General features: G+C 50.0%; 1 protein-coding gene across 3 annotated transcripts in view; it reads left to right on the plus strand.

The window, feature by feature from the left end:
• The first annotated feature begins 1,749 nt into the window (after positions 1 to 1,749).
• Positions 1,750 to 26,577, plus strand: part of ARHGEF18 (Rho/Rac guanine nucleotide exchange factor 18) — a 93,274-nt gene continuing 68,446 nt past the window's right edge. Inside the window, exons 1-4 of one of the 3 annotated variants that reach the window (XM_061150406.1) lie at positions 1,750 to 2,052; positions 7,321 to 7,406; positions 19,287 to 19,408; positions 26,262 to 26,527. In XM_061150406.1, the coding sequence (XP_061006389.1) occupies positions 19,394 to 19,408; positions 26,262 to 26,527 (281 nt within the window). In that variant the 5' untranslated portion in view covers positions 1,750 to 2,052; positions 7,321 to 7,406; positions 19,287 to 19,393. Of the gene's footprint in view, positions 2,053 to 5,730; positions 5,793 to 6,098; positions 6,216 to 7,320; positions 7,407 to 19,286; positions 19,409 to 26,261; positions 26,528 to 26,577 lie in introns of those variants that run through there. The other 2 variants (XM_061150408.1, XM_061150407.1) reach the window with 2 other exon arrangements.

The raw sequence follows: 26,577 nt of genomic DNA on the forward strand, positions 1-26,577 counted from the left end.
GGTGGAAAGTGTTGATTTGCCCCTTTGCATGGTATAAATACCCTCAATTTCAAAGTACCAATGTGATTTCACCAAACACAGAATTACAAAGATGTAGTCCAGTATACAAATAGATACCTTAATAGAGAGATAGCTCCATACAGATATATAGATATGGACTAGTGTATAATGCCTTTATATACTGTTTCCATCGAGCAATTTCAGTAGCCATAAATAACCTCAAGAGCATGAATAAGAGAAAAATGGACCAAAATAATTAGGAAGTGATGAGTTTCTTTTTTATTTTATTATGGTAAAACATCGTGACACAAACTGTACCAATGAAACCATTTTTAAGCATGCAGTTCGGGAGCATTAAGTGCATGATGACAGATTTAAGTGGCTATTACTTTTGTCAATTCATATCATCAAATTTTTCTGATAGCTGCATTTAACAACCGGCTCTCGAAATTCCTAAACATTTTAGAATATGGGGCTTCCCTGGTGGTCCAGTGGTTAAGAATCTGCCTGCCAATGCAGGGGACACGTGTTCCATCCCTGGTCTGGGAATATCCCACATGCCACAGGGCAACTAAATCTGCATGCCACAACTATTGAGCCCGTGTGTTGCAACTACTGAAGCCCCCACGCCCTAGAGCCTGTGCTCCGCAACAAGAGAAGTCACCACAATGAGAAGCCCATGCGCCTCACCTAGAGAAGGTCCCAGCACCGCAGCAAAGACCCAGTATAGAAAAACATAAATGAATAAATAATAACTTTTTAATGTGTTTTAAAAAGAATAGGCTTTTGTGAGCTGGGACAGCGGGCTCTGCCTGTCTCTGTGCTGTTATGGGCTCCTTCTAACCTTAGCCTCAAGGTACATGTCCCCCCGCTTGAGTTTTCCTGAGTCTCCACGATTATATCTTCTGTGTCTATACACCACCTGTCTCTGAGTGCCAAGGAGCCCGGGTGTACCTTGCATGCACCCGGCTGTGTCTGTAGGCAGACTGCTCTGTCCACACACTCCCACATCTAGGGGACAGATACCTACATAGCTGCAAACTTGGGGGCACATCTCTGGAAGATTCCAAGTGCCCGGGTATCTGCTCTAGTGGCATGCTGGAGGCAAGCCTGAGCATCTTTTTCTCACCCCACACGGAATGATATCAGCTTGGCGGTTGAAATCAGTCATCACCATGGGAGTATTTACACCACACGCATGCATGCACGCTCAGTCGTGTCCGACTCTTTGTGACCCCATGACCTGTAGCCCGCCAGGCTCCTCTGTCCGTGAGATTTCCCAAGCAAGAATACTGGAGTGGGTTGCCATGCCCTCCTCCAGCGTATCTTTCCAACCCAGGGATCGAACCCTGGTCTCCTGCGTTGGCAGGCGGATTCTTTACCACTGAGCCACCAGGGAAGCCCCTACAAAATCAACAGATGCTATCCGCTTTGAGTGTGTGTCTGTGTGTGTGTGTGGTCAAGAGAGGTGGTTGTTAACCCTCTACCAGTGCACCCTGGGGACCCAGGCGCCTCCGTAGAACCCGTGTAACCATTGCCGTGGGTGTGCATGAGTGCCTGTGTCTCCGTGGATACACATGACTGTCGTGTCACCGTGCATCTCTGTGTGTGTACCCTTGTGCTGGGGTGAGGCCCCAGCCCCCTATACCTCTTAGGCAGTGGGTTCCACAGGAAGTGAGGGGTGGGGAGAGTGCTGAGGCTCCTCCCCACATCCCCAGTCTGCTACCCCACCTCCTCAAGATGCCTGCATGCACGGGGGTGGGGTGTTGCCGAGTGGAGGCGGCAGAGCTCCCTCTTCTAAAACGCTGTCCCGTGCTGCGCTGACATCCGTGCCTCAGCCCACCGCAGGGGCGTGGAGGCGCCAGGCAGGCAGGCAGGCAATTGAGGAAGAGGAAGTTAGGGCAGAGTTGGGTCACCCTGCGGTTTACCCCGGGCTCTGGCCCACAGATGCTCCCCCGGGGCAGCTCATAGCCCTAGCCAAGAGTCGTGGGGGCTGCGGCAGCTAGGACACGAGCTGGGGCACCCAAAGCAGTGAGGACCAGGCTCCATCTGGTGAGTGACCACCCCTGGGGAGCGCGGGACGGACGGATGAGCAGGGGCAGAGCAGCTGTGCGGCCGGCGGTGGGAGGCGGGCCTCGGGGGCAACAGACAGGCCATCTTCAATTTCTCTCCACCATCTCGTCAGCCCACTTCCTGAATGGGTTGGGGAGGCTGTCTAACTTGAGTCTTTGCTCTGCAAATGTCTGTGGTTTTAAGAAGTCAACTCAGCGGGCTGGGGTCCGTGATCAGCAATAGGGTGAGACAGAAGGATGGCCCCCTTGCAGCCAAAGTCTGCTCAGGGAACAAGGAATGGGGGATAAATTGGGAGATGGGATTATTAGGCTCCCTGAGGCAAAGTCAGTCAAAGATGCTTTTGTTCTTAAACTAGAGACGTGGGGTGAGCAGGGAGGTTATATGTGTGCTGTGCTTAGTCACCCAGTCGTGTCCGACTCTTTGCAAGCCCGCAGACCCGCCAGGCTCCTCTTTGCAAGCCCGCCAGGCTCCTCTGTCCATAGAATTCTCCAGTCAAGCATACTGGAGTGGGTTGCCATTTCCTCCTGCAGAAGATCTTCCTGACCCAGGGATCAAACCCACATCTCCTGCATTGACAGATGGACTGTTTTACCACTGAGCCACCCTGGAAGCCCCAGAGAGGTCTCGGACCTCCCTGAAACATAATCCGGAGAGTGGCGTTGGGGGTGTCTGACTCTCAGAACAAACTCCCACTGATGACTGATGTCCGAGCTCCAGTCCTGAGGACATCCTCATCCTAGTCTTCCAAGGTCATCAAAGAAGGAGGACCCACCACCCAGGCAGCCCTCCTGGTTGGAGCCCTCCACTTGGGGAGGCGCCCCGGGTCCCACCTTGGCCCCCCAGGGGGAGCCTTCACACCCAGCTGCCTGGGGTGGGGTGAGGTTGGGTAGAAAGGATGTGGTTTCTGAAAGGGCACACCCGCGCCTGCTGCTTCCTCCCCAGTGCCAACACGGCCATCAGGGTCTGGGAAGGTGGCCCAGAAACAGCCAGGAGGGGGCTGGATTTAGAGTGGAACGGCGGAGCCAGGGAGGATGGAGCTAGTGGGGTTAGGCTAGGGGCACATCGGAAAAGGCCTCAAATGCCGCACTCAGAGAGCAGAGGCTCCTCGGAGATTTCCACTGTCCAGGTCACCCGCGGGTCTAAGGAAAAGCTTGACAATCACTAGCAGCCAAGGGAGCCCTTCCTCCACTACCAACCACCTTGAGCTCCCCGGCCACTGGTGTGAGTGAGTCCATCTGGGAGGACTTCTTGGCAGAGGCAGGCTTTTCACTGGACCTTGAAGCACCAGTGGAATATCAACTACAAACCCATCAGTGTATCTGGTCTGGGACACTGCCCCCACCCCACCCACCAAGCCCCAACACAGAGCCAGACACCTGCCAGCGCTCAGCACTGCTGTGGATGGAAGGGTGGCTGGGTGGGTTCAGAGCCCCGCTCCCCAGTGTCTGCGTGTCTGTAGGCAAGTGTCCTCACTGCTCTGGCTTTGTCTGTGCTCCTCCATAGAAGGGTTGTTGTGGATCTTGCACGTGTTGTGGGCTCAGTGCCCAGCATACAGTAGGCACTCTGAAACACTGTCCACCTTGCCCATTCTCTCGTATTTTGTCCCTGTCCCACAGCCTGGCTATCCTGAGCAGTCTCCACTCATGCCACATGTGTGCATCTGTAGAAACTCTATGAGTCACATCTAGAAAGAGGGACTAGTCATGGGTATCAATCTCCATCAAGCGTGCAGGGAGTAGTCTGTTATACAGAGTGAAGTAAGTCAGAAAGAGGAAAACAAATATCACATATTAAGGCAGCCAGTTAAGGCAATCAAACCAGTCAATCCTAAAGGAAATCAACCCTGAATATTCACTGGAAGGACTGATTATGAAGCTAAAGCTCCAATACTTTGGCCACTTGATGCCAAGAGCTGACTCACTGGAAAAGACCCCAGTGCTGGGAAAGATTGAGGGCAGGAGGAGAAGGGGACAACAGAGGGTGAGATGATTGGATGGCATCATCAACTCAATGGACATGAGTTTGAGCAAGTTCCGGGAGTTGGCAAAGGACAGGGAACCTGGTGTGCTGCAGTCCATGGGGCCTCAGAGAGTGGACATGACTTATTGACTGAACAGCAACATATTAACACATGTGTATATATATATATATATATATGGATTCTAGAAAATGGTACTGATGAACCTATTTGCAGGGCAGTAATAGAGACACAGACATAGAGAACAGGCTTGTGGACACAGGGGGAGAAGGAGAAGTTGGGACAAATTCAGAGAGTGGCGTTGACATATACACAGTTGTTGTTGTTAAGTTGCTAAGTTGTGTCTGACTCTTTTGTGACTCTGTGGACTGTGGCCCCCAGGCTTCTCTGTCCAAGGGATTTCCTTGGCGAGAATATTGGAGTGAATTGCCATTTCCTGACTCAGGGCTCTTCCTGACCCAGGAGTCGAAATCGGCAGGCAGATTCTTTATGACTGAGCCACCAGGGAAGCCCAACCAGTGGAGCGCTGCTATATAGCACAGGGAGCCCCGTTCAGTGCTCTGTGATGACCTAGAGGGGTGGGATGAGGGGGTGGGAGGGAGGCTCAACAGTGATGGTATATATTGATCCCCTCATATACATATGGAAGAGGACTGGAGACAGGACTTGGGGACCATTTGGTGACTCTAGACGTGGCTCAAGCCCATGGGGAATCCAGGACAACATGCTGATTTCAGCTTTAATGAGGGGATGGATATGACTTGGGAAGAAGCTGTGTTTAAGATGTTTGTTACTTACCCTCTTTGTGTCTTAGTTTCCTCATCTGAACAATGGGAATGGTGGAAGCATCAATAGCATCATGCCACCATAGGATGATTGTGATGAGTAAAAGAATTATTGATGTAAAACCTTTGGAGTGGTGGCTGGCATGACATAAGCGCTTGTTAAATGTTAGCTTGTGTTGCTATTACTTCATCCCTGGCCTTTGGGCTGGCATGACCCACACACATGGCCTTCCAGTTGGCACTCCTTCTCAATGCCCATCAGCTTACCTAACCCTACACCAGCTGGCTGGTTCTTCCAGCTTCAGCCAATCTCTGCTGGGCTCACTAATGGATTCGTGGGACACGCTATCATGGAGATGTCTCTGGAATCTGCCCTTTCTAGGCGTCAGGACACCATTGTGTCAAGAGAGGGTACCATCAACAAGATGGCAGTCACCATCAATAAAATGGTAAAAGACCTCACTAAGATGGCAGAGATCCTCACCAAGACGGTAGATGCCCTCACCAACATGGAGGCTATCCCCACCAAGATGGTGGCTACATCCATCAAGATGGAACACATTCCATACCCTTCACCTCCATCCAGACTCTCCACTAGCTCTTTCTTTTATCTTTTAACACCTAGAACCAGAAGACCACCCTTTGGCAGGCCAAAGGGCTATTTACAACATTAACTTGAGACATTCAAGGTCACTTGGCCCTGTGCCTGCAATGACTAGCCCCCATCACACAAATCAACCCAGCCTTCCTCCTCCCTGACAACGTCACAATCAGCCCAACAGCTCAATATTTAACTGTGGACTGCTATGTTTATGATCTGGGGTTGGTTGAATCCACAGATGCAGAGAGCCAACTGTGGGGATTGAACACTGGAGGATTATGGTATTCATGGCAGGTCTTGGAACCAACCCCATGCAGATATAGAGGGATGGCTGTACATCATAACTTCCTACTAAGTAGGTATACCTGATCCTGTCTGTGGAGGGAATTCCTGAAAATGTCCCTTCCCTGTGACATTTTGCACCAGACCAAGCCATCCCTGTGCCATATTCTACCTTGCTTTCCTTTGCGGTATCTGTATCTTTTGTGGGTTTTTTGCTATTGTCTAATTTTCTTCTACTTTTAGTTCATGAGATCCTATTCTCTGATGTGCCTCAACTTTTGATTGAATGCCAGATATCGTTTATAAAAAACTGTAGATGTTGCTGGTGGTTCTTCATGGTGCTGTTTCCTTCCAGAGAGGTTTTGCTTTTGCTTCTGGCAGATAGTGAAAGTAAAGGCAGGTGTTATGTGCATGTTCAGTTGCTCAGTCGTATCTGATTCTTTGCAACCCAACGGACTGTAGCCCACCAGGCTCCTCTGTCCGTGGGATTTCCCAGGTAAGAATACTGGAGTGGGTTGCCATTTCCTCCTCCAGGGGATCTTCCTGACCCAGGGATCAAACCCACGTCTCTTGCGTCTCCTTCACTGGCAGGTGGGTTCTTTACCACTACACCATCTGGGAAGCCCCCAAAGGCAGGTGACTTCAGTCTAATCAGAAATTAAGCTGAGTTGAAGCTGGATTTTAGTCTGGGTGAAGGTTGATCTGTTTCTGGTCGCTCCCTGCTCCTAGAATGAAGTTTTTGGTGACCCCATCTTTGTGATCCTTGACTTTCAGGGCCTATTTCTCCAGCCCCAGAAGATTGCCAGAAGCTACATTCAGCTTCTCAGCTTCTCTCTGGTCTGCTTTGCACTGAAGAATTGCATTCAAATCAACAACCTGCTTGCGAGGGGGGGAAAAAAAAAAAACACTGCATCATGTCTACTCACCTTTCTAGGATTCTGACCTCTCAAATTCTGTTTTGACAACACCTTCAAACTGAGGGTATTTTTTTCCTTCTGATTTTATCCAGCTTTTTCTTTTTTTTTTTTTTAAGTAGCCTGCAATAAGGTAGTCTGCCATCACTAGAAATAGTTATCCCTGTTGTATTTTTTCTAAGTATTTTCAATTATTTATTCATTTATTTTTGGCTGTGTTCTGTCTTCGCTGCTGCATGCAAGCTTTTCTCTGGTTGCAGCTAGCGGGGGCTGCTCTTTGTTGCGGTACATGGACTTCTCATTGCAGCAGCTTCTCTCACTGAAGAGCATGCAGGCTTCAGCAGTTGTGGCTCCTGGGCTCCAGAGCACAGGTTCAGTAGTTGTGGTTCACAGGCTTAGTTGCTCCAAGACAGGTGGGATCTTTGTGGACCAGGGATTGAACCTGTGTCTCCTGCATTGGTAGGCGGATTCTAAACCACTAACCCACCAAGGAAGTCCTTCCTGTTGTATTTTTAACATAAGATTTTTATCAAGCCTCCATTTCTAACTCTGCTCGACTCACCATGTGTCTCTGTTTCTGGGCTCCTGGGTCCCTGCCTTTGTTGCCACCAGTTTGATGAAGGCCCCTCCTCACTTCTTACTGCCTTTGATTTCCCTGAAGTTCTCATATCTGCTCTCTACCCAAAGGTCTGAAAGATCCAAGAGGCACTTGCAGTCTGTCCAGAGAAAGTGATGGGAGATGAGGAATTAAAACCTGGAGCACAGCAGAGGAGGTAATTTTTTAAATCTCCTTGGGCTTTCCTCTGGATTTCTGTGCGTGCGTCTAGCTGTTTGTGTATAACTGTTCTCAGTCACTCAGTTCTGTTTGACTCTTTGCGACCTCATAGACTGTAGCCCGCCAGGCTTCCCTGTCCATGGGATTCTCCGGCAAGAATACTGCAGGGGGTTGCCATTTCCTATTTCAGGGGATCTTCCCGACCCCGGGATCAAACTCCTGTCTCTTGCATCTCCTACAACGGCAGGTGGATTCTCTACCACTGAGCCGTCTGTTAACGTGCGTCTAACTACTTACGTGTGTATGTTTGCCATTGTCTGCAAGTGCTGGAGAGTGTGTTGGGTAGTGTTGGTATATCGAGTATGGTGGGGTCTCTTTAGAGTTTTTTTTTTTTTTTTTTTTTTTTTGATGTGGAGCATGTGAATTTACAAAGTCTTTATTGAGTTTGCTATTAATATGATACTGCTTGCCTTATGTTTTGGCTTTTTGGCCATGAGGCATGTGGGATCTTATTTTCCCAGCGAGGAATCGAACCCTCACCCCCTACACTGGAAGGCAAAGTCTTAACCACTGGACTACCAGTGTGTTAAGTCTGTAGAGTATATTTTTATGTATTTTTGTGGTTGAAGATTCAGGTGCCACCTACTCAATAGGATAGTGGGAGTGATGAGGGAGGTGCAGATGGGGGTCACCAAGGCCAGTGGGGAGAATAAGAAGTGGCCAAGGAGAGAGCCCCGAGTACACAGAGTTTAAAGGTCAGGCAGAAAAAGGAAGAGGAGCCAAGTCAAGAAGGGAGACTGAGAAGGAGCAGACAGAGAAGCAAGAGGCCTGTGAGGGATGGATTTCAGGAAGACGGTGGTCAGACCTGTCCCGTAAATGTGAGACTGAAAAGTGCCTGTTATAGATTTAGCCCCAGAAAGAGCTAGACGACTGAAAGGGGTGGAAATAAGACTTCGGGGGGGGGGGTGGAGTCAAGTAGGTGTGTGTCGGTAAAGACAGAAGTGTGGATGACCCTTTGAGAAGAGAGGGTGGAGGCTGAGAGGTCCCTGAAGAGAGAAGGGACAGCCAGGAATTTTTCAGACATTAGTGAAAATGCCACCACCAGGGGGCAGCACTTGTATGACCAGGCGCTGGCTGGCATCCACACAGATGCACATACAGATAAAACCATAGACCTATAGACACGAGGAAACCCCGGGCTGATACCAAGCTCTCCCCCAAATACTGGGAGCAGATCTCCCCGAGTCCCAGGTGAGTCATGTAGATCCCATCCCACAGATATGGGCATTCACACAAACACATACAGAGGATCACAGAGATTTTAAAAACCACATAGACAGTATTATTCAGCCATTAAAAAAACAACAACAATATTTTGCCTGTTACAACAACATGGATAGACTTTAAAGGCATTATGCTAGTGAAATAAATAAGAGAAACGCAAATGCTATGTGATCTCGTTTATATGTGGAACTTAAAAACAAACAAACAAACAATGACAACCAAACTCATAGAAAAAGAGATCAGATTTGTAGTTACCAGAGACAGGGGGTGGAGTGGGGAAATTGGGTGAAGTTGGTCAAAAGGTTCCAACTTCCAGTTATAAGATAAGTAAATCTTGGGTGTAATGTACATGATGGCTATAGTTAACACTGCTATATGGTGTATTTGTTCCCCTGGTGGCTCAGTCAGTAAAGAATTCACCTGCAATGCAGGAGATGCAAGACGTGGCTTTGATCCCTGGGTTGGCAAGATCCCCTGGAAAAGGAAATGGCTACCCACTCCAGTATTCATGCCTGGGAAATCCCATGGACAGAGGAGCCTAGTATGCTACAGTCCATGGGCTTCCCAGAGTTGGACACGACTTAGCAACTAAACCAGCCACCAAACAAGAGAGTAAATCCTACAAGTTCTCATCAGAACAACAACAAAAAAACATATTTTTTTCTTTTCTTGGTATCTATATGGGCTGATGACTTCCCTGGTGGCTCAGATGGTAAAAGCGTCTGCCTATAATGCGGCAGACCCGGGTTCAATCCCTGGGTTGGGAAGATCCCCTGGAGAAGGAAATGACAACCCACTCCAGTACTCTTGCCTGGAAAATCCCATGGATGGGGGAGCCTGGTAGACTACAGTCCGTGGAGTTGCAGAGTCAGACACGACTGAGTGACTTCACTTTTTATGGGTTGGTGGATGCTAACTAAGTTTACTGCACTAATCATTTCACAATATATGTTACGTTATTATGATGTAAATCTTAAACTTACACAGTGATGTCAGTCAACTACACCTCAATGAAACTGGGGGGGAAACATTTATATAAACACCCCTATATACACACACCCCCATAGACAAGTTGACACTCAAGATTTAAAAACACACTATGTGCTGACACACAAAAGGAATTTATGTTCACACTCACTGAGTTGTGTCCAACTCTCTGTAACCCCATGGACTGCAGCACACCAGGCTCCTCTGTCCATAGGATTTCCCAGGCAGGAATACCATATCGGGTTGCTATTTCCTCCTCCAGGAGATCTTCTGGACCCAGGGATGGAACCCAAATCTCTGCACCTCCTGCATTGCAGGCAGATTCTTTACCACTGTATTACCTGGGAAGCTGACCCACAGATGCACTGTCAAAAGCACGGTGTGTGCATGCTAAGTCGATTCAGTCGGGTCCAGCCCTTTGTGACCCCCTGGACTGTAGCCCACCAGGCTTCTCTGTCTATGGAATTCTCCAGGCAAGAATACTGGAGTGGTATCCCCTTTTCCAGGGGATCTTCCTGACCCAAGGATCAAACCCAGGTCCCCTGCATGGCAGGCAGATTCTTGAACATCTGAGCCACCAGGGAAGCCCTCAAAAGCAGAGACAATGACAAACACTCACACACAAACACTCAGACATTCATGCATGCCCAAGCCCACCCACCTCAGGACCAATCTACACTTGTCTCCTGAGAACCCCCTCATTGCTCTCTCTGCTCCTCCCGGGAATGTCTTGTATTATATACAGCGAGGGTGAGAGGCCTGGCGGGCAAGGGAGGTGTGGGGTGGTGCTAAGTACTTGGCCTCCCCCAAGGCTGCCGTCCTGCCTCCCCCGTCCCCCGCCCCAGTCCCAAGCTGCCATCAGCTGATGTGTCTGGCAGCCCCTGCAGACAGTCCCCGCCCCTCTTGCTGGCAGCCCTGTCCTGGCAGGGCTTCCCGGCCGAGCGCCTTCTTCATCCTGCCGTTAACTCACACACTCGCACACACGCACGGCCCCCATGGCCAGCTCGGCGCTCAACCACTCCTGGCCGGCTCTCTCCAAGTTCTGGCTGAAGCGATGGGCCTTTAAAAGAGGTAAGGGGGCATGCAGTGAGTAGTGGGCACCGGCCACCCAGGCTCCCGGGACAGCCTGCTGCCCACCATCCCATGCCAAGCCTTTTCTCAGCCCAGGGTACAGACCCTGCCTGAGTCAGCCCCGGAGGATCTCTGCTTCCCCAGGGCCCCAGTGGAACATCACAGACTTGTGGGGTCCCTCTTGTCTCAGAGATGTCTCCCCAGGCTCTGCCAGGAGGTTGTCTTGGAAGGTAAATCTGTGGACAGACAATTCGCCCTAGACCGGGGGCAGCCTTGCGGCTTCCTGGGGGTTCCTGATGCTACTTGTTCCCTGGGTGGGTGCAGGACAGAGGTTCAGGGAGGCAGCGAGAGGAAGGTCTGAGACATCCAGAGATTCGTGTACACACGCCCTGGAATACACACACACATACACGTTGGCTGGTAGCCCCACCACACTGGGTCCCAGGACCTCAGTTTACCTTTCTGGGAGCTGGGGAATCATATCCCCCCCAAGGTCTGGGTGAATTGTTTTTGCAAAAAGGCACTTCTTAAATCTCAGCAGGAGTTTAGTCCTGGAAGATAGCCAGATAGTGCCCGAGGCCACGGGGCACAGGGGGACTGTGTGATAAGAACTCCCCCTACCCCTTGCCTAAGCTGGGTACTTGTTGATGCGTGAGTTTCCGTGCAGGAGACGAGCCAAGGAGAAGACCCATTCGCTTCTCCATGACATACGCTCTGGTTGAGGACCTACAGTGTGCCAGGCACTGTGCTGGCGGAGACAGGGCTAGCAGGGGACCTGGAGGCTGGGGCTGGGGAGGGAGAGGGTGGCCTGGGGACTGGGATGCAATAGAATGGTCATAGTGGTAGAAATTGCAGCCGGTTGTTGAGCCCTTGTGAAGCTGGACTCAGAAAGAAGGCGTGATGAACTCAAGGTCACATAGCAAGTATATGCTGAAAGAGCCAGGTTTTGAAACACGTTATGTTCCAAAGCCACCTCTGGGGTTGCTCTGGGCAGTGAAGGAAGCTACCAGTGTGAGTTGTGTGGAGGGCTTGCAGAGGGTTTTTAAATCCACCAGTGGATGGCAATGCTAGAGAATTAGGGTATCAGTCACGGATCACCAAGATGCCCACATCCTTATGAAGGTCTAACCACTCCTGGCCGCCCAGCCCACCCTGTCTCCCTGCCCCGGGCAGGTTGAAGTTATGATTTATAGGCTGGCAGGTGGGGGAGTGAGCTGTGGGAACCAGTGGTAACTCTTAAACCCTTTTATGGCCGGGGCTGCAAGGGTTGCTGGTGTAAGAGGCTGCCTAGAACCTGAATCCAAGCTGATAGGCGGCTCCTTAGAGAGAAGTTTGGGGGTGGGGAGCAGAGAGGGACTCCCTAACCATGTCCTACCAGTCTTTAGCCTTTCTGTGCCCTCCTCTTAAGCTCTGTAACTGGCTGTCTGGGCACCAGATGGGACCTCCTGGGAAAATAATGGAGTAGATGTGGGGAGACAGACAAAGCTAGGGAAGGGGGGTTGGGATTTGCAGCAGGGCCGAGTCCCACTGGCCCTTCCCCTCAGTTGCTCAGTTACTTATTTTGGCCACACTTTTCCACTCTTTCCCTAGTATATGATAAGGGTGTACGTCGTGAGTGCATTCTGTGTCTCAACTTGGTTTCCTTCTTGCCTGGCTTCTCTGCCACAATCCTGCCTCCTTCCATCTAGAGCTCTCCCCACTCTCGTCCCCTAGGAATACCATCTCCAGAATGCAGAGCAATCACTGCCACTTGCCATTGCCACATGACTTATCCCAACTATCCATCCATTCATCCATCTAACCATCCACTTTTTTATCTGTCCAACCAGTCAGGTAGCCAACTATCCATTCATGCCTCCATGTATCCATGTTTTCATCCATCCATCCATCTAACCATCTACCCATTCATCTACCCAACCAGAGAGACAGCCAACTATCTATCCATGCATTCTTGTATCTATGCATCTATCCACCCATCCATCCAAAGAACCATCCAACTAGTTATCCATCTAAACATCTACTCATTCATCCATCCAACCAGCCAGCCAGTCAACCATTCACCCATGCATCTACACATTCCTCCCTCCCTCTAACCACCCATTCATCCATGTAGGTAACCATCCACCCATCTAAACATCCATTCATCCAACCATATAGCCAGACAACTTTCCCTTCAGCCAGCCAGCCAGCCAACCAACTAGCCAACTATCCAACAACCATCTATCCAACAATTCATCCAATTCATCCATCCACCCTTCCATCCAACCATTTATCCACCCATCTATCCATTCATCAGCTCACCACAGAATAGCTCTGTGGTTAGGAGCCCTTGCTTTGGAGTAAGAAATACCTGGCTTCCCATCTCAACTCTGCCTCTTGACAGCCTGGTGTGACCTTGGACAAGTCAGTACACCTCTCTGAGCCTCAATTTCTCCTTCCATAATGTGGGGACTCAGAGAGTTGTTGTTAAGATAGAAGAATGGAAAGAACATGACAGGCTTAGCATGAAGCAAGACATATTGGAACTGATCAAGAGACTTGGGGGATGTAAAAGTGGGTTGGATACAGAACTTGCCACCGTGGACCTCAGAGTGGGAGTCAGAAAACCTTTTTTGTAAAGGACCAGGGAGTAAATATCTTCAGCTTTGTAGGTCATATGGTCTCTGATGCAACTGCCGGACACTGTCGTAGCATGATGACAGCCATAGACAACAAGGTACATGAATGGGTGTGGCTGTGTGCTACTAAAATTTTATTTACAAAATCAGGTGTTGAGCCAGATTTGGCCTGTGAAACTGCTGGTCTAGAAGTGAACAAGTAGTCCAGTTAAAGTGCAACCAGAAGTAGAAAAGGGGTGTGTGTGTGTGTGCTCAGTCCCTCAGCCGTGTCTGACTCTTTGCAACTTCATGAACTGTAGCCCACCAGGCTCCACTGTCCATGGGATTCTCCAGGCTAGATTCCTGGAGTGGGTTGCCAAGCCCTCCTCTAGGGGATCTTCCCAACCCAGGGATTGAACCTGAGTCTCTTATGTCTTGTGTGTTGACCCAGGGGTTCTTAGCCACTAGCAAACCAATCCAAAGTCCTCTGGCTAAGACCATCTGCAGAGGATCAGAGGGACCCCTTGCTTGCCAGGCAGGAAGAGTGGGAAAGGGTGGTGGGAACCGCACAGAAGTACATAGGAGAATGGTGAGTTAGGAGCTCAGGCATTTTGGGGGAGTTGAGTGGGTAGACTGCAAAGTGTTCAGATGTCCTTGTAAGGGGACTGGAGTCTATAGGGTGGGGACCGGACGAAGGAGAGTAACTCTGAAATGTCGTGCCAAGAAGACACATCTTCTACTGGGATGGAAGAAGCCAACTGTCGTTGGCAATGGTTTGTGCAGGAAAATCCCAACAAGAGTTGCAATTGTAGAGACTTCCCTGATGGTCCAATGGTTAAGGACTCTGTGCTCTCAATGCCAAGGGCATGAGTTTGATCCCTACCTGGGGAACTAGGATCCTGCATGCCTGGATAGCACAACCAAAAAAAAAAAAAAAAAAAAAACTTGTGGTTGTCTAGAGAGAGCATTGTTGTTGTGTTTAGTCGCTAAGTTTTATCCAACTCTTTGTGACCCCATGGACTGTAACTACCAGGCTCCTCTGTCCATGGAATTCTCCAGGCATCTTGCCTGGAGTGGGTTGCCATTTCCCTCTCCAGGGGATCTTCCTGACCCAGGGATTGAACCCAGGTCTCCTGAATTGGCAGGCGGATTGTTTAATGCTGAGCCAGCTGGGAAACCCAGAGAGAGCATAATGGAAGCTGATATTAAGATCGTATCAGAGGCAAAACAAAAGGAGGATGGAGGGACTGCCCTGGTGGTCTAGAGGTTAAGACTGTGCTCCCAATGATGGGGATCTGGGTTCAATCCCTAGTCAGGAAACTAGATCTTACTTGCTGCATCTGAGAGTATGTGTGCCACCACTAAGATCTGGCACAGCCAAATAAATAAATAAAGCTAAATACATGGAAATTTTTTTAAAAAGAGGACCGAGGGGAGAAATATTGTGGGGGGGTGAAGTTGACAGGGCTTGGTATCCTGAGGGATTGGGAGGAGGCGAGGTCCGAGTTCGGGTTTCTGGTGGGGGTCACTGGGGAGACACTACAGTCACACTGATACACAGACCCTGAAGGAGAAAGGAAGACAAGGAGCTTGGTCTTGACAGCTTGAGGTTAGAGGGCAGGTGGGACTATCAGGCCGTGGTGACCAGAGGCCACTGAAGACAAAGTCTGGAGCTTGAGGGAGTCTGTCACCAGAACCAAGGCTCAGAGTGTGACATCAGACTCAGGGCTCAGCGTGTGCCTGGGGTCAGCGCGTGATGGGGACTGGGGTACAGCTTGACGCTCTAGGACCGGAACTCAGTCCATGGCACCAGCACTGGGACTCAGTCTATGACACCCCAAGCGGGGCTTGGTGTATGACACCAGGACCGAGGTTCAGTCCATGACACTGGGACAGGGACTCAGTCTGTGACCCAAAGATTGAGGCTCAACCTGTGATGCGGAGATCAGAATGGACTCTGCCATCAGGGTCAGGCTCGGCCTGCTCCTGGATCAGAAATGACATGAAGTGACAATTGCTTCAGTCGTGTCCAACTCTTTGTGACCCCATGAACTATAGCCCGCCAGGCTCCTCTGTCCATGGGATTCTCCAGGCAAGAATAGTTACTGAGGTGGGTTACCATGCCCTCCTCCAGGGATCGAACCCACGTCTCTTACATCTCCTGCATTGGCAGGCGGATTCTTTACCATCTGAGCCACGAGGGAAGCCACACCCCCTGGGTCAGAAGCATCCATCCAAAGAATCAACTCAGCCCTGGCCTTTCTACCTTTGGCCTTTTGGTCCCAGACCTGCAGGGTCACAGATGCAAGGATGGGGTTCAAGCCTCCGTGAAGCCCCCATCCAGGAAAGCAGGCACACCCAGCAGCCTGTCCTGAGACCCCCTGGGATCTTGGTCAAGGGATGGAGCTACCTCTCCGGGAGTCTCCTCCTCCTTTTTCAAGCTGCCATCAGCCTCCAAGACTCGCCCCCACATCTGGCTTTTCTCGTCCTTCACAGCCTGCTTGCTTTGTTCCAACATCTCCTGAGTCAGAGAAGCTGCCTCGTGGGAGATGCAGGGCTGAATGAGGGCAGCAGAACAGAGGCCCTCACCCAACCTGGGAGAGTAGCTAGGAGAGCAGTGGTGGTTTCTAGAATATACCGTGATGGGAATTCCCTAGTGGTCCAGTGGTTAGGACTTGGTGTTTTCACTTTCACTGCTGGGCCAGGTTCATTCCCTGGTTGGGGAACCAGGATCCCACAAGCCATGCGGCGTGGCCAAGGAAAAAAGGAAGTGTTGTGAAAGATCACCACAATCAATTTTAGAAGGTTTGCATCACCCCCAAAAGAAGTCTGTATCCTTTATTCATCACCCCAAAGTTCCCCATTTCTCCCCAGCTTTGCATGCTGTGTGCGTGCCCGCTAAGTCACTCAGTCGTGTCTGACTCTTTGCAATCCCATGGACTGTAGCCCGCCAGGCTCCTCTGTCCATGGGATTTCCCAGGCAAGAATACTGGAGTGGACTGCCATTCCCTTCTCCAGGGCATCTTCCTGACCCAGGGATTGAACCCGTGTCTCCTGCCCTGGCAGGTGGGTTCTTTACCACTAGTAACACCTGGGAAGCCTCTCTCCAGCCTTAGACAACCACTAACCTACTTTCTGCCCTTATAGATTCACCTGTTCTAGACATTTCATACAAATGGAAACCACTAACATGGGATATTTTGTGACTGACTTCTGCGACGTCACATGATATCTGTCTTCAAGATTCATTCCTGGTATAATAAGTTTCAAAATGCCATTCCCTTTTTTATTCTTCTTTTATTTATTTATTTATTTATTTGTTTATTTTGGCCACACCATGCGATTTGTGGAATCTTAGTTCCCTGACCAGGGACTGAATTCGGTCCCTCGGCTGTTAAAGCACTGAGTTCTAACTATTGGACCTCCAGGGAATTCCCAGAACTCTCCCAATTCCTTATTGTGACTGAAAAACATCCTACTGTATAGATGGACCACATCTCGTGTATCCATTCTTCCGTTTATGGACATTTGGATTGTTTCCACCAATTTTTGGTTGTGCTGGATTTTTGTTGCTGCTTGAGGGCTTTCTCTAGTTGCAGCAAGTGGGGGCTACGATGTAGTTGAGGTGCACGGGTTTCTCATTGCTGTGGCTTCTCTTGTTGTGGATCACAGGCTGTAGGGTGTGTGGGCTCCGGTAGTTCTGCATCTCATGGGCTTTGTTGCCCTGCGGCGCGTGGGATCTTCCCAGACCAGGGATCAAGCTCGTGTCCCCTGCACTGGCAGGCGGACTCAACCACTGGACCACCTGGGAGGTCCTATGCTTAAGTTTTTTTTTTTTTAATTGATTTATTTTTTATTGAAGGATAATTGCTTTACAGAATTTTGCTGTTTTCTGTCAAACCTCAACATGAATCAGCCACAGGTACACATGTATCCCCTCCCTTTTGAACCTCCCTCCCGTCTCCCTCCCCATCCCACCCCCCTAGGTTGATACAGAGCCCCTGTTTGAATTTCCTGAGCCATACTATGCTTAAGTTTTTGAAAAACTGCCGGAATGCTTTCCAAACTCCTTGAGTTTTTCACACCCATGTAATAGCTTTTCATTCATCTATTTATGGAATGCGTTTATTCCTGTCTTGGCTGTTTTCTGCTGTTCTTGCTACTTCCCAGTAATTTTACATTCATAATTTTATACTCTTTTTCTTAAAAAAAAAATAAGCCCTCCAAATTATACAAGTGTCATTCCCCCCAAAACGTAAGGCAGTGTTTGTACATACACAGCTGGGAGGAGAAGGAAGGTAAGTGGGTACAGACAGCTCATCCTACTTTGGGATAGAAAAGACAGCATCATCCCTTCCCATCTGCTGGCCACAGTGGTTATAGGTGGAGTGGACACCCCACTGGTACCCTTTGGAGGGAGAAAACATGGTACTGTGGGAGGTTTTGTTTTATTTATTTGTTTATTTCCTTGGCTGTGCCGGGTCTTACTTGTGGCACACGGAATCTTTTAATTGTGGCATGTGGGATCTAGTTCCCCAACCAGGGATCAAACACAGGTTCCCTGCACTGAGAGCACGGAGTCTTAGCCGCTGGACCACCAGGGAAGTCCCATACTGTTCATCATCACTTGACTCAGCAGCGTAAACCAGGACTGTCCCCAGCAAGCCAGGACATGGGGTCACCCAGCCACAGAGGACCTGAGCTAAGGAGTGGAGGAGGCCCTAACTGGCACTGTCCAAGGGCCCCGCCGTCCCACTCCCCGCCCCCCGCCCAGCCGCTCCAGGCTCTTACTGGCTCTCACTGCAAACGTGCTGGTCCGTCTCTCCGAGTACCACCTCCACTGGTCTCTCCCTGCCTCCACCTTCACCCAGCTCCTCTATTGTCACCTCCACACACACTTCTCTCAGCTCCCCAGTTTCAACAGGACCTGGGATGTCAGGGCAGGGGGCGTGGAGGAGTGAAAGGAATCCAGGGGTCAAGATAACGCAATGCAATGAAGTGCAGGGCAATGCCCAGGACAGAGGCACCATGGGAGGAGGGTGGATGGACATTTCTGGAGTGAGTAGGATGAGGTCTTCAGGCGGGTGGCCCTGGAACAGGAACGGGGTGCTCTTAGGCAGTGGGTCCTGCCTAACGGGCAGGGACAAGGCACAGAGGAGGATCCTGGTGGACATCGGTGGTTGAGCCAAGACGTTTGACCTTCCTCCAGGTGGTGGGGCTCCTCCATGGGGATTCGAATAGGGAGGCATGATATGTTCTAGAAGCCATGCAAGGGGCAGGGGTAGACAGATGGGACACCTGTGTCTCCCTCAGCGAAAGTCTCAGTCCAGGACTTCCCTGGTGGTCCAATGGTTAAAAGTCTACCTGCCAATGCAGGGGACATGGGTTCAGTCCCTGGTCTGGGAAGATCCCACATGCTGTGGGGTAACTAAGCCCATGTGCCACAACTACTAAAGCCCTCGCTATAAGGCCCTCAAGCCACAACTGCTGAGCTTGGGTCTTGCAACTATTGAGGCCCATGTGCCCTAGAGCCTGTTGCCCACAAAAGAAGCTACTACAATGAGAACCCTAAGCACCGCAACAAAGAGAAACCCTCACTCACTGCAACTACAGAAAGCTTACATGTGGCAACAAAGACTCAGTACAACCAAAAATAATAAATAAAAAAAAATTTTTTTAAATAATGCACTGGGAAGAATTCCGAGGGGGCTATGGCTCAGGAGGAAAGAGCCCTGTGCCTGAACAGAAATGTCTGCCCCAGGCTCAGGATGAGTGGTGGGGAGTGGTGTCATACATGTTGGCTTACAGATCATCGGTACCATTCTCCCCTGCAACCCCATTTTACAGATGAGAAAACTGAGGCCCAGATGCAGAATTTGGGGCCCAACTCTTCAGGCCTCACAGCTCAGCTCTAACACCTTGTCCCTTCTTTCCCACAGGCTCTGAGCCCAAGCCATGTGTCCAGCCCTTTGACTCTAGAGCTACAGATTCACCCACCAAGAGCAGTGGTGGACCCTGGAGGCCTGAGGACCCAGACTTCTCCACCATGGAGGATGAGCAGGCAGGTGTCTGACTGCCGAGATGGGCAGGAGTTGATGACTCCAGGGGAGCAAGTGCACTTTGTGTGCAATATTTCAGGGGATTATTAAAACATAGCAGAGTAGTTATTATGCCATTCCACAGGTGACGAAATGAATCCTTTATGAAACAAGAAGAGGAAGCATGGGATGAGTAGAGTGGAGGGATGATGGATGGATGGATGGAAGGACATTTTGACAGAAGAGATGGATGGATGGATAGAAGAAAGAATCGAGGGAAGAAAGGAAGAGAGGGAGGAGGGAAGGGTGACTAAATGGGTGCATGGGTGGGTAGATGGATCAATGAAGAAGGAAGGAAAAGCTCCCATGAGGAGCTCTGAGCTAGAACATCCCTGCAGAATAGTCCCAAATTAGGCTGAGATGACCAAGCCATTGCACCCCCACACCAATAAGTCATGGCCTGTGGACTGCCCAGGAGGGGATGTGACTTCCTGGGAGGAGGCTGACAGCTGACAGCCATCTGCTGATAGCCACCCACCCCTCAGCATCTGGGGCAACACATCCTCACCGAAGGGGGAATCTGGGTGGCATTTTGGACCACCCACCACAGTAAGGAAGGAGGCTTCATTATAGTCAAACCATATACAGGGAATTCTGCATATCTGCCCGTGTTATTAAATTTTATTTATTTATTTATCATGGCAGTGCTGAATTTTCATTGCTGCATGTGGGCTTTCGCTAGTTGTGGTGATTGGGGGCTGCGCTCTAGTTGTGGTGCACAGATTGCTCATTGCTTCCCTGTTGCAGAACACGAGCCCTAGAGTGCTCCGGCTGCAATAGTTGTGGCTCACAGCCTTAGTTTCCCCACAGCAGGTGGAATCTTCCCTGGACCAGGAATGGAAGTTCTGTGTCCCCTGCACTGGCAGGCAGACTCTTAACCAGCGGACCACCAGGGCAGTCCACCCCTTGTTTTGTAGAAGAGCACACAGGGGTCCAAGCAGGGAAGGAATTTGCCTCGGTGTCGGGAAGAATCTAGAGTAAATGAAGAGAGAACTGAGACTCAGGCTTAGCCCTGGATCCTTCCAGGGCTCTGGATATCTTGGAATAGGGACCATGGGCAGCAGGCAGTTGGGCAGGATGGTGATGGAGAGACCACGCATCTGGGGAAGCAGGGAGCCCTGGGTGAGCTCGGTGAGCACCTACCAGCTCCAGAGAAGCCCTGCCACCCACATCCGCGTCCTCATCTAGTTGGCCACCAGAGCTGGAGGCAGCAGATAGCCATGTCCCTGCCCCTTCTGCCCAAAAGCCCTGTGAGCTTCACACCTGTACAGCTCTCAGTTCTCTCCACGTCTGTCCCGGCCTTTCCACTGCCCTGGTGGAGGCCACCGTAGTTGCTCATCCAGGTGATCTGCACAGGCGTCTTTGCTGCGTCAAGCCCCTCTGGGCTCTGCATCTGGCGTCATCTTTCTGAAGGGGAATCACCGCCTCCTCTCCCCCAGCCTCCCTACCACTGCTGTTGGGAACTTAGAGATTAAATCCTTCCTTGGGCTCCCAGGCCTGCTGACTGCCCCCACCCCAACACACACACACACACACACACACACACACACCCCTCCAGCCAAAAGGAAATCTTGCCAATTTGAGGGAAGGCATCCTGAACTCTGAAGCCTGCAGGCTTCTGAACATCCTGTTCTCTTAATGCCTGGAATGCCCTCACCCAGAGCCTCCACCCAGCGAACTCCTACTCATTGCTCAGGGCGTCCCTCACTGTCACCTCCTCCAGGAAGCCCTCCCTGATTTATTCCTCCCTTCCTTTCTTTTTTTACATTTAGTGGGACTTTGCATTGAAATATACATGCATCTTAATGAAAAGTATGTATATACATATACACATATATATATGTGTGTATATATATACACAGGTAAGATATAGATTATTTTAAAATATATGCAATTGGCTATATATATTGACCTATATATAGAAATCACTTACATGTCTCATAGACACTACTTTATGTGATTGGAAATACAGTTTGGGGGTTTAATTTCGGTTATGGAAGCTGTCTAAAGATGGTCTAACCTGTCCTAATTGAGTTATCCTTAGTAGATTTTGCACACCAGTGATTATCCCAGGAATTTGTCCATTTTAAAAGAGGGATTTTCTGTATGATCTGGCTTAGAATAAATCTAATTTTTCAAACTTAAAAAAAAAATTAAGTTTTAAAAAATGTTAACAAAAAAGGGATTTCCTAAGTAGAACTCCAGTCCAGGATTCTTGTCCCTCCAGAGTCAACTGTCCCCTCCTGTTCTTTCTAGCCTACTTTCTACTTTCTAGAACATTCACTCATACTTGATTGTCTTACAGGGCTTAATCATCAGTCTACTCCAATTAGCTCCATCTGGCAGGGCCCCAGAGGAAGATCCTTGATTTCTGAAGTATTAAAAACAACCACCATAATATGGGCTTGGCCAAAAAGTTTGCTCAGGTTTTTCCACAAGATGTTATAGAAAAACCCAAATGAACTTTTTGGCCAATCCCATAACTGCTTCCACTGACCAAGGGCTTGCTTACAAGATGTAAACATCATCTCATTTCACCTGCCCAGCAATCCTACAAGAAGGCAATATAGGGCTTCCCTGGGTGGCTCAGTGGTGAAGAATCTGCCCGCCAATGCAGGAGACAAGGATTTGATCCTTGGTCCGGGAGGATCCCACAGGCTGCGAAGCAACTAGGCCCGTGTGCTACAACTACTGAGCCTGTGCTCTAGAGCCCACAAGCCACAACTACTGAAGTCCCAGTGCCCTAGAACCTGTGCTCCGCAACAAGAGAAGCCACTGCAGTGAGAGGCCTAAGCACTGCAACTAAAGAAAACCCCACATAGCAATGAAGACCCAGCACAGCCAAAAATAACTAAATAAGCAAATAAAAATATATTCAAAAAGAAGGCAACATGACACCCATTTTAGAGATGACAAGACTGAGACCCAGAGAGGGTTAGAAACTTGCCTGAGGTCACACTGAGCGAACAAAAGCCACATCAAGGATGCAAACCCTGACAAAGGCCCTTCTACCCTTCCAGCCATCAGAAAACCCTCTGTCCCTGTTTTCTCTTTTGTTTGAAGCTCATTCCCTGTTTTACATGATGAAACAGAACCAGAGACACAAAGTTGCTCTGGTGTGCTATTTTTTTCCTAAAGTACAAAGAGATAAATAGCCATTTACATTTTTAAAAAAACGTTGATCTGTGTACTATTTAAATCTGCACGCAGCTAGCCGTTTTTTATAGAGTGGAAATTCCTGGGGCATCTCGCCTCTGGGTCTGCGGGGGTGGGGAGGCACCCCATCCCCCAAGGTTCCCCGGGGTCCAGGAAGCAGGAGTCTGTTGATGGCATGCTCTCTGGGGTGTCGGGGCCAGCATACCTATGTTTGGGCAGATGCCCGGGGAGGCTCCTAGTGGGCTGGCTCCCGTTTCTCACCCAGGAAATGTTGGAGGAAAGATACAAGTTCCCCAGCAAAGGACCAAGCCCCCTCCCTCCCCCTCCCTCACTGTACTGCCACAGCCGTCCACCCTCCCCTTCCATCTAAAGCCCTGGCCGGGTTCCCACTTCTGCCTCCTGTGAGGGAGGCCAGATGCAGGAGACAGAGGAGGGGGGACCCAGTCCAGGCCAAGAGGCTGTCTTGACGTGTTTATATTTACAGGAGGATGAAAACCAGAGATGCAAGGAAACTTTAGGGGCTGTGGCAGAGGAAGACGGGAGTTGGTAGAGGTTGTCCAGACACCCGGGATGGGATGGGATGGGATGGGATGGGAGTGACCTCAGAAAGGCAGCTGGGGAAGTCAGAGGAGAATCAGGGGAACCCAGACCAGCCGGGGCCAAAGAGGTGGGTTTTTTGGACAGAGACTGAAGGAGAGGGATCCTGGTATATGAAAGACACAGGGAGGAAGCGGGAGACAGAGAAGGAGCAGCCAGGCAGGTGGCAGGAACCAGAGCATGGGTGCAGGAACTTCCCTGGAGTTCCAGTGGTTGAGATGCCATGCTTCCACTGCAGGGGGCATGGGTTCAATCCCTGGTCAGGGAACTAAGATCCCTCATGCCACACAGAGCAGCCAAAAAAAAGAAAACAGATTAGTGGGTGCAAAGGAGAAATTCAAGAGGGGAGACCGTGGAAAATATGGCCAGGGCTCCAAAAGCCAGTCAGAGAATTGTTGTATGATCTAGCAACCCCGCTTCTACAGATCTACCCAAAAGAGGTAAAAATGGAGACTCAGACGTTTGTACACCTGTATTCATAGCAGTAAAACCCACAAGAGCTAAAAGGTGGAAGCCACTCAATTGTCCATCAAAGACCAAATAGATAAACAAAATGCAGTCTTGTTTATGTCCATACAGTGTGGTCCATCCATACCATGAAATGTTATGCTTCCTCAAAAAGAAAGGAAACTGTGACCTGTGCTAGAACATGGATGAACTTGAAAACATTAAGCTAAGTGAAATAAACTAGACACAAGAGGACAAACATTGTACGATTTCACTTATGCAAGGTGCCTAGAATAGGCAGGTGGCCAAAGCCTTACGCAGAGAGCCAACTCATCAGGAAAAATCCTGATGCTGGGAAAGATTGAGGGCAGGAAGAGAAGGGGACGACAGAGGATGAGATGATTGGATGGCATCATTGACTCAAAGGACATGAGTTTGAGCAAACTCAGGGAGATAGTGAAGGACAGGAAAGCCTGGCATGCTGCAGTCCATGGAGTCACAGAGAGTCAGACACAACTTAGCAACTGCACAACAACAAAGAATAGGAACATTCAATGAGACACGGTGGAGTGGAGGTGACTAGAAGCTGGAGGAGGTAAGAACAAGCATTTACTGTTTACTGGGTACAAACCCTCCTTAGGGGGAGATGAAAAAAAGTTCTGGAGATGGAGAGTGATGATGATTGCATATTCAGTAATTGTACTTAACGCCACAGAGTTGTACACAGAATTGTTACAATGGTGAATTCTATGTTATATTTTTGTTGCTGTTGTTCAGTCACTAGATTGTGTCTGACTCTGCGACCCCGACCCTGTGGAATGTAGCCCGCCAGGCTTCCCTGGCCATGGGATTTCCCAGACAAGAAGACTGGAGTGGGTTGCCATTTCTTCGTCCAGGGGATCTTCCTGACCCAAAGATCAAACCCCAGTCTCCTGCATTGGCAGGCAGATTCTTTACCACTGAGCTGCCAGGGAAGCCCCATATATATTTTACTATAAGGCATCAAAACTGTAGAGTTCCAAGTGGGGAAGGTCAGAGAAAAAGCCAGACCCTGTAGAGCTCTTCCAACCTCATTCAAGACAGGTATGGACACTGCCACCTGCCTTCCACCAGCCAAGATCCCCAGCCAACCAAATGCCCAGCTCTTGGCTGGCAAGTATTTTCCTCCTTCTTTTTTAAAAATTTTGTTTATTTCTTTATTGCTTGTTTTGGGCTATGCTGATTCTTCATGGCTGCACGCGGGCTTTCTCTAGCTGCAGCAAGCAGGGGCTACTCACTAGTCGCGTGCGCGGGCTTCTCATTATGGTGGCTTCTCTTGTTGCAGAGTGTGGGCTCTGGAGTGCGTGGGCTCAGTAGGGGTGACACTTAGGCTTAGGTGGCCCACACCATGTGGGGTCTTCCCAGACCAGGGATTGAACCCATGTCCCCTGCATTGGCAGGTGGATTCTTATCCCATGGACCACCAGGGAAGTCCAGGTATTTTCCACTTTCAGTTAGTTACTTCTGAAAATTCCCCTCACCAAGCATTAGTAGGGACCTCCCTGTTCCCCCTTTCCTAGTAAAGACTGGCCATGCCCGGCCAAACGGCCCATAGGTAGATGGGCTTGCAAAATTGAGCAACTAAAATTATAGGATGCCCAGTTAGAACTGAATGCCAAATATTGCAATGTTTGTAATCTATTTACACTAGAAAAAAAGATAGTCATTTATCTGAAGTTTGAATTTCACTGGACGTCCAGTGTTTTATCTGGCAATTCTATCTTGGGAGCCTCTTGTAGAAACCATCAAGGGTAGCAGGTCTGCTCAGTGGGACCTTTAGGCCACCAATCAGGACAGTCCATCAGGGACTGCATGAGCTCACATAAACGCCTAAGGCCACATCTCAGGGTTAGTTTTGCCTGGAGCATGGGGGGCGGACCACCCACCTACCCACCAAACCCTGTCTGAGGACAGCATTAACAATGGCCTAGGAAGGAATAGTCCTTATCCTGCAACCCCATGGACTGCATCAGTTCAGTTAAGTTCAGACACTCAGTCGTGTCCGACTCTTTGTGACCCCATGGACTGCAGCACGCCAGGCTTCCCTGTCCATCACCAACTCCCAGAGTGCTCAAACTTACGTCCATCAAGTCGGTGAAGCCATCCAACCATCTCATCCTCTGCTGTCCCCTTCTCCTCCTGCCTTCAATCTTTCCCAGCATCAGGGTCTTTTCCAATGAGTCAGTTCTTTGTATCAGGTGGCCAAAGTATTGGAGTGCAGCACTTGTACGAATTGCGTTCACACACATGATCTCATAAGAGTCTTAAAGCAAGCTGGGTGAGCCGGCAGACAGGACAGAGGACAGAGGACAGAAGTTACGTGGCCTGTTTCATAAGATGATCAGACAGAAACTCAGCAATGGAGGTGGAGTCGGGGCCGGTAGCCCTGATTTCCAGCCCCTTTGTGGAGGACTAAGGCCTTGAAGGCCTGCACTGAGGGGACCACCCCCATTCTATCCCACCTGCCAAGAGCTAGGCCCAGAGCCCAGGTTGGACAAGTGGGGGATGGCAGGGAGGGTCTGGATGTGGGGGTCTTCACTGCCTGTGGGTCTGGGCCTTTTCCCCATCTGTCTCCAGGAGGATGGAATCCCAGGGCTGCTCGGCGGTAGCGAGAGTTCAGAGGACCTCAGCCTGGACTTGGGGGCCCTTCAGGGCAGTGAGTATCTCCAGGACCTGGGCCTCGAAGTCCTTTCACACAGCCAGCCTGGGGGGGCCAGGGGCAGTGGCCCCCCTAGCGAAGAAGCCAGAGGAGAAACGCCCCTCTCCAGCGCTGCGGGGTCCCAGGGCCTCGTTCGGAGACGCAGCTGGGAGAGGTCGAGGAGCTGCTCCGAGAGCAGGCAGAGGTCAGCCCCTCACCGCGCCACCGCCTTCCTGGACACACCTTCCAGGACGG

The sequence above is a fragment of the Dama dama genome, chromosome 9 (assembly GCF_033118175.1).
Source record: "Dama dama isolate Ldn47 chromosome 9, ASM3311817v1, whole genome shotgun sequence".
Classification (NCBI taxonomy): Eukaryota; Metazoa; Chordata; class Mammalia; order Artiodactyla; family Cervidae; genus Dama; species Dama dama.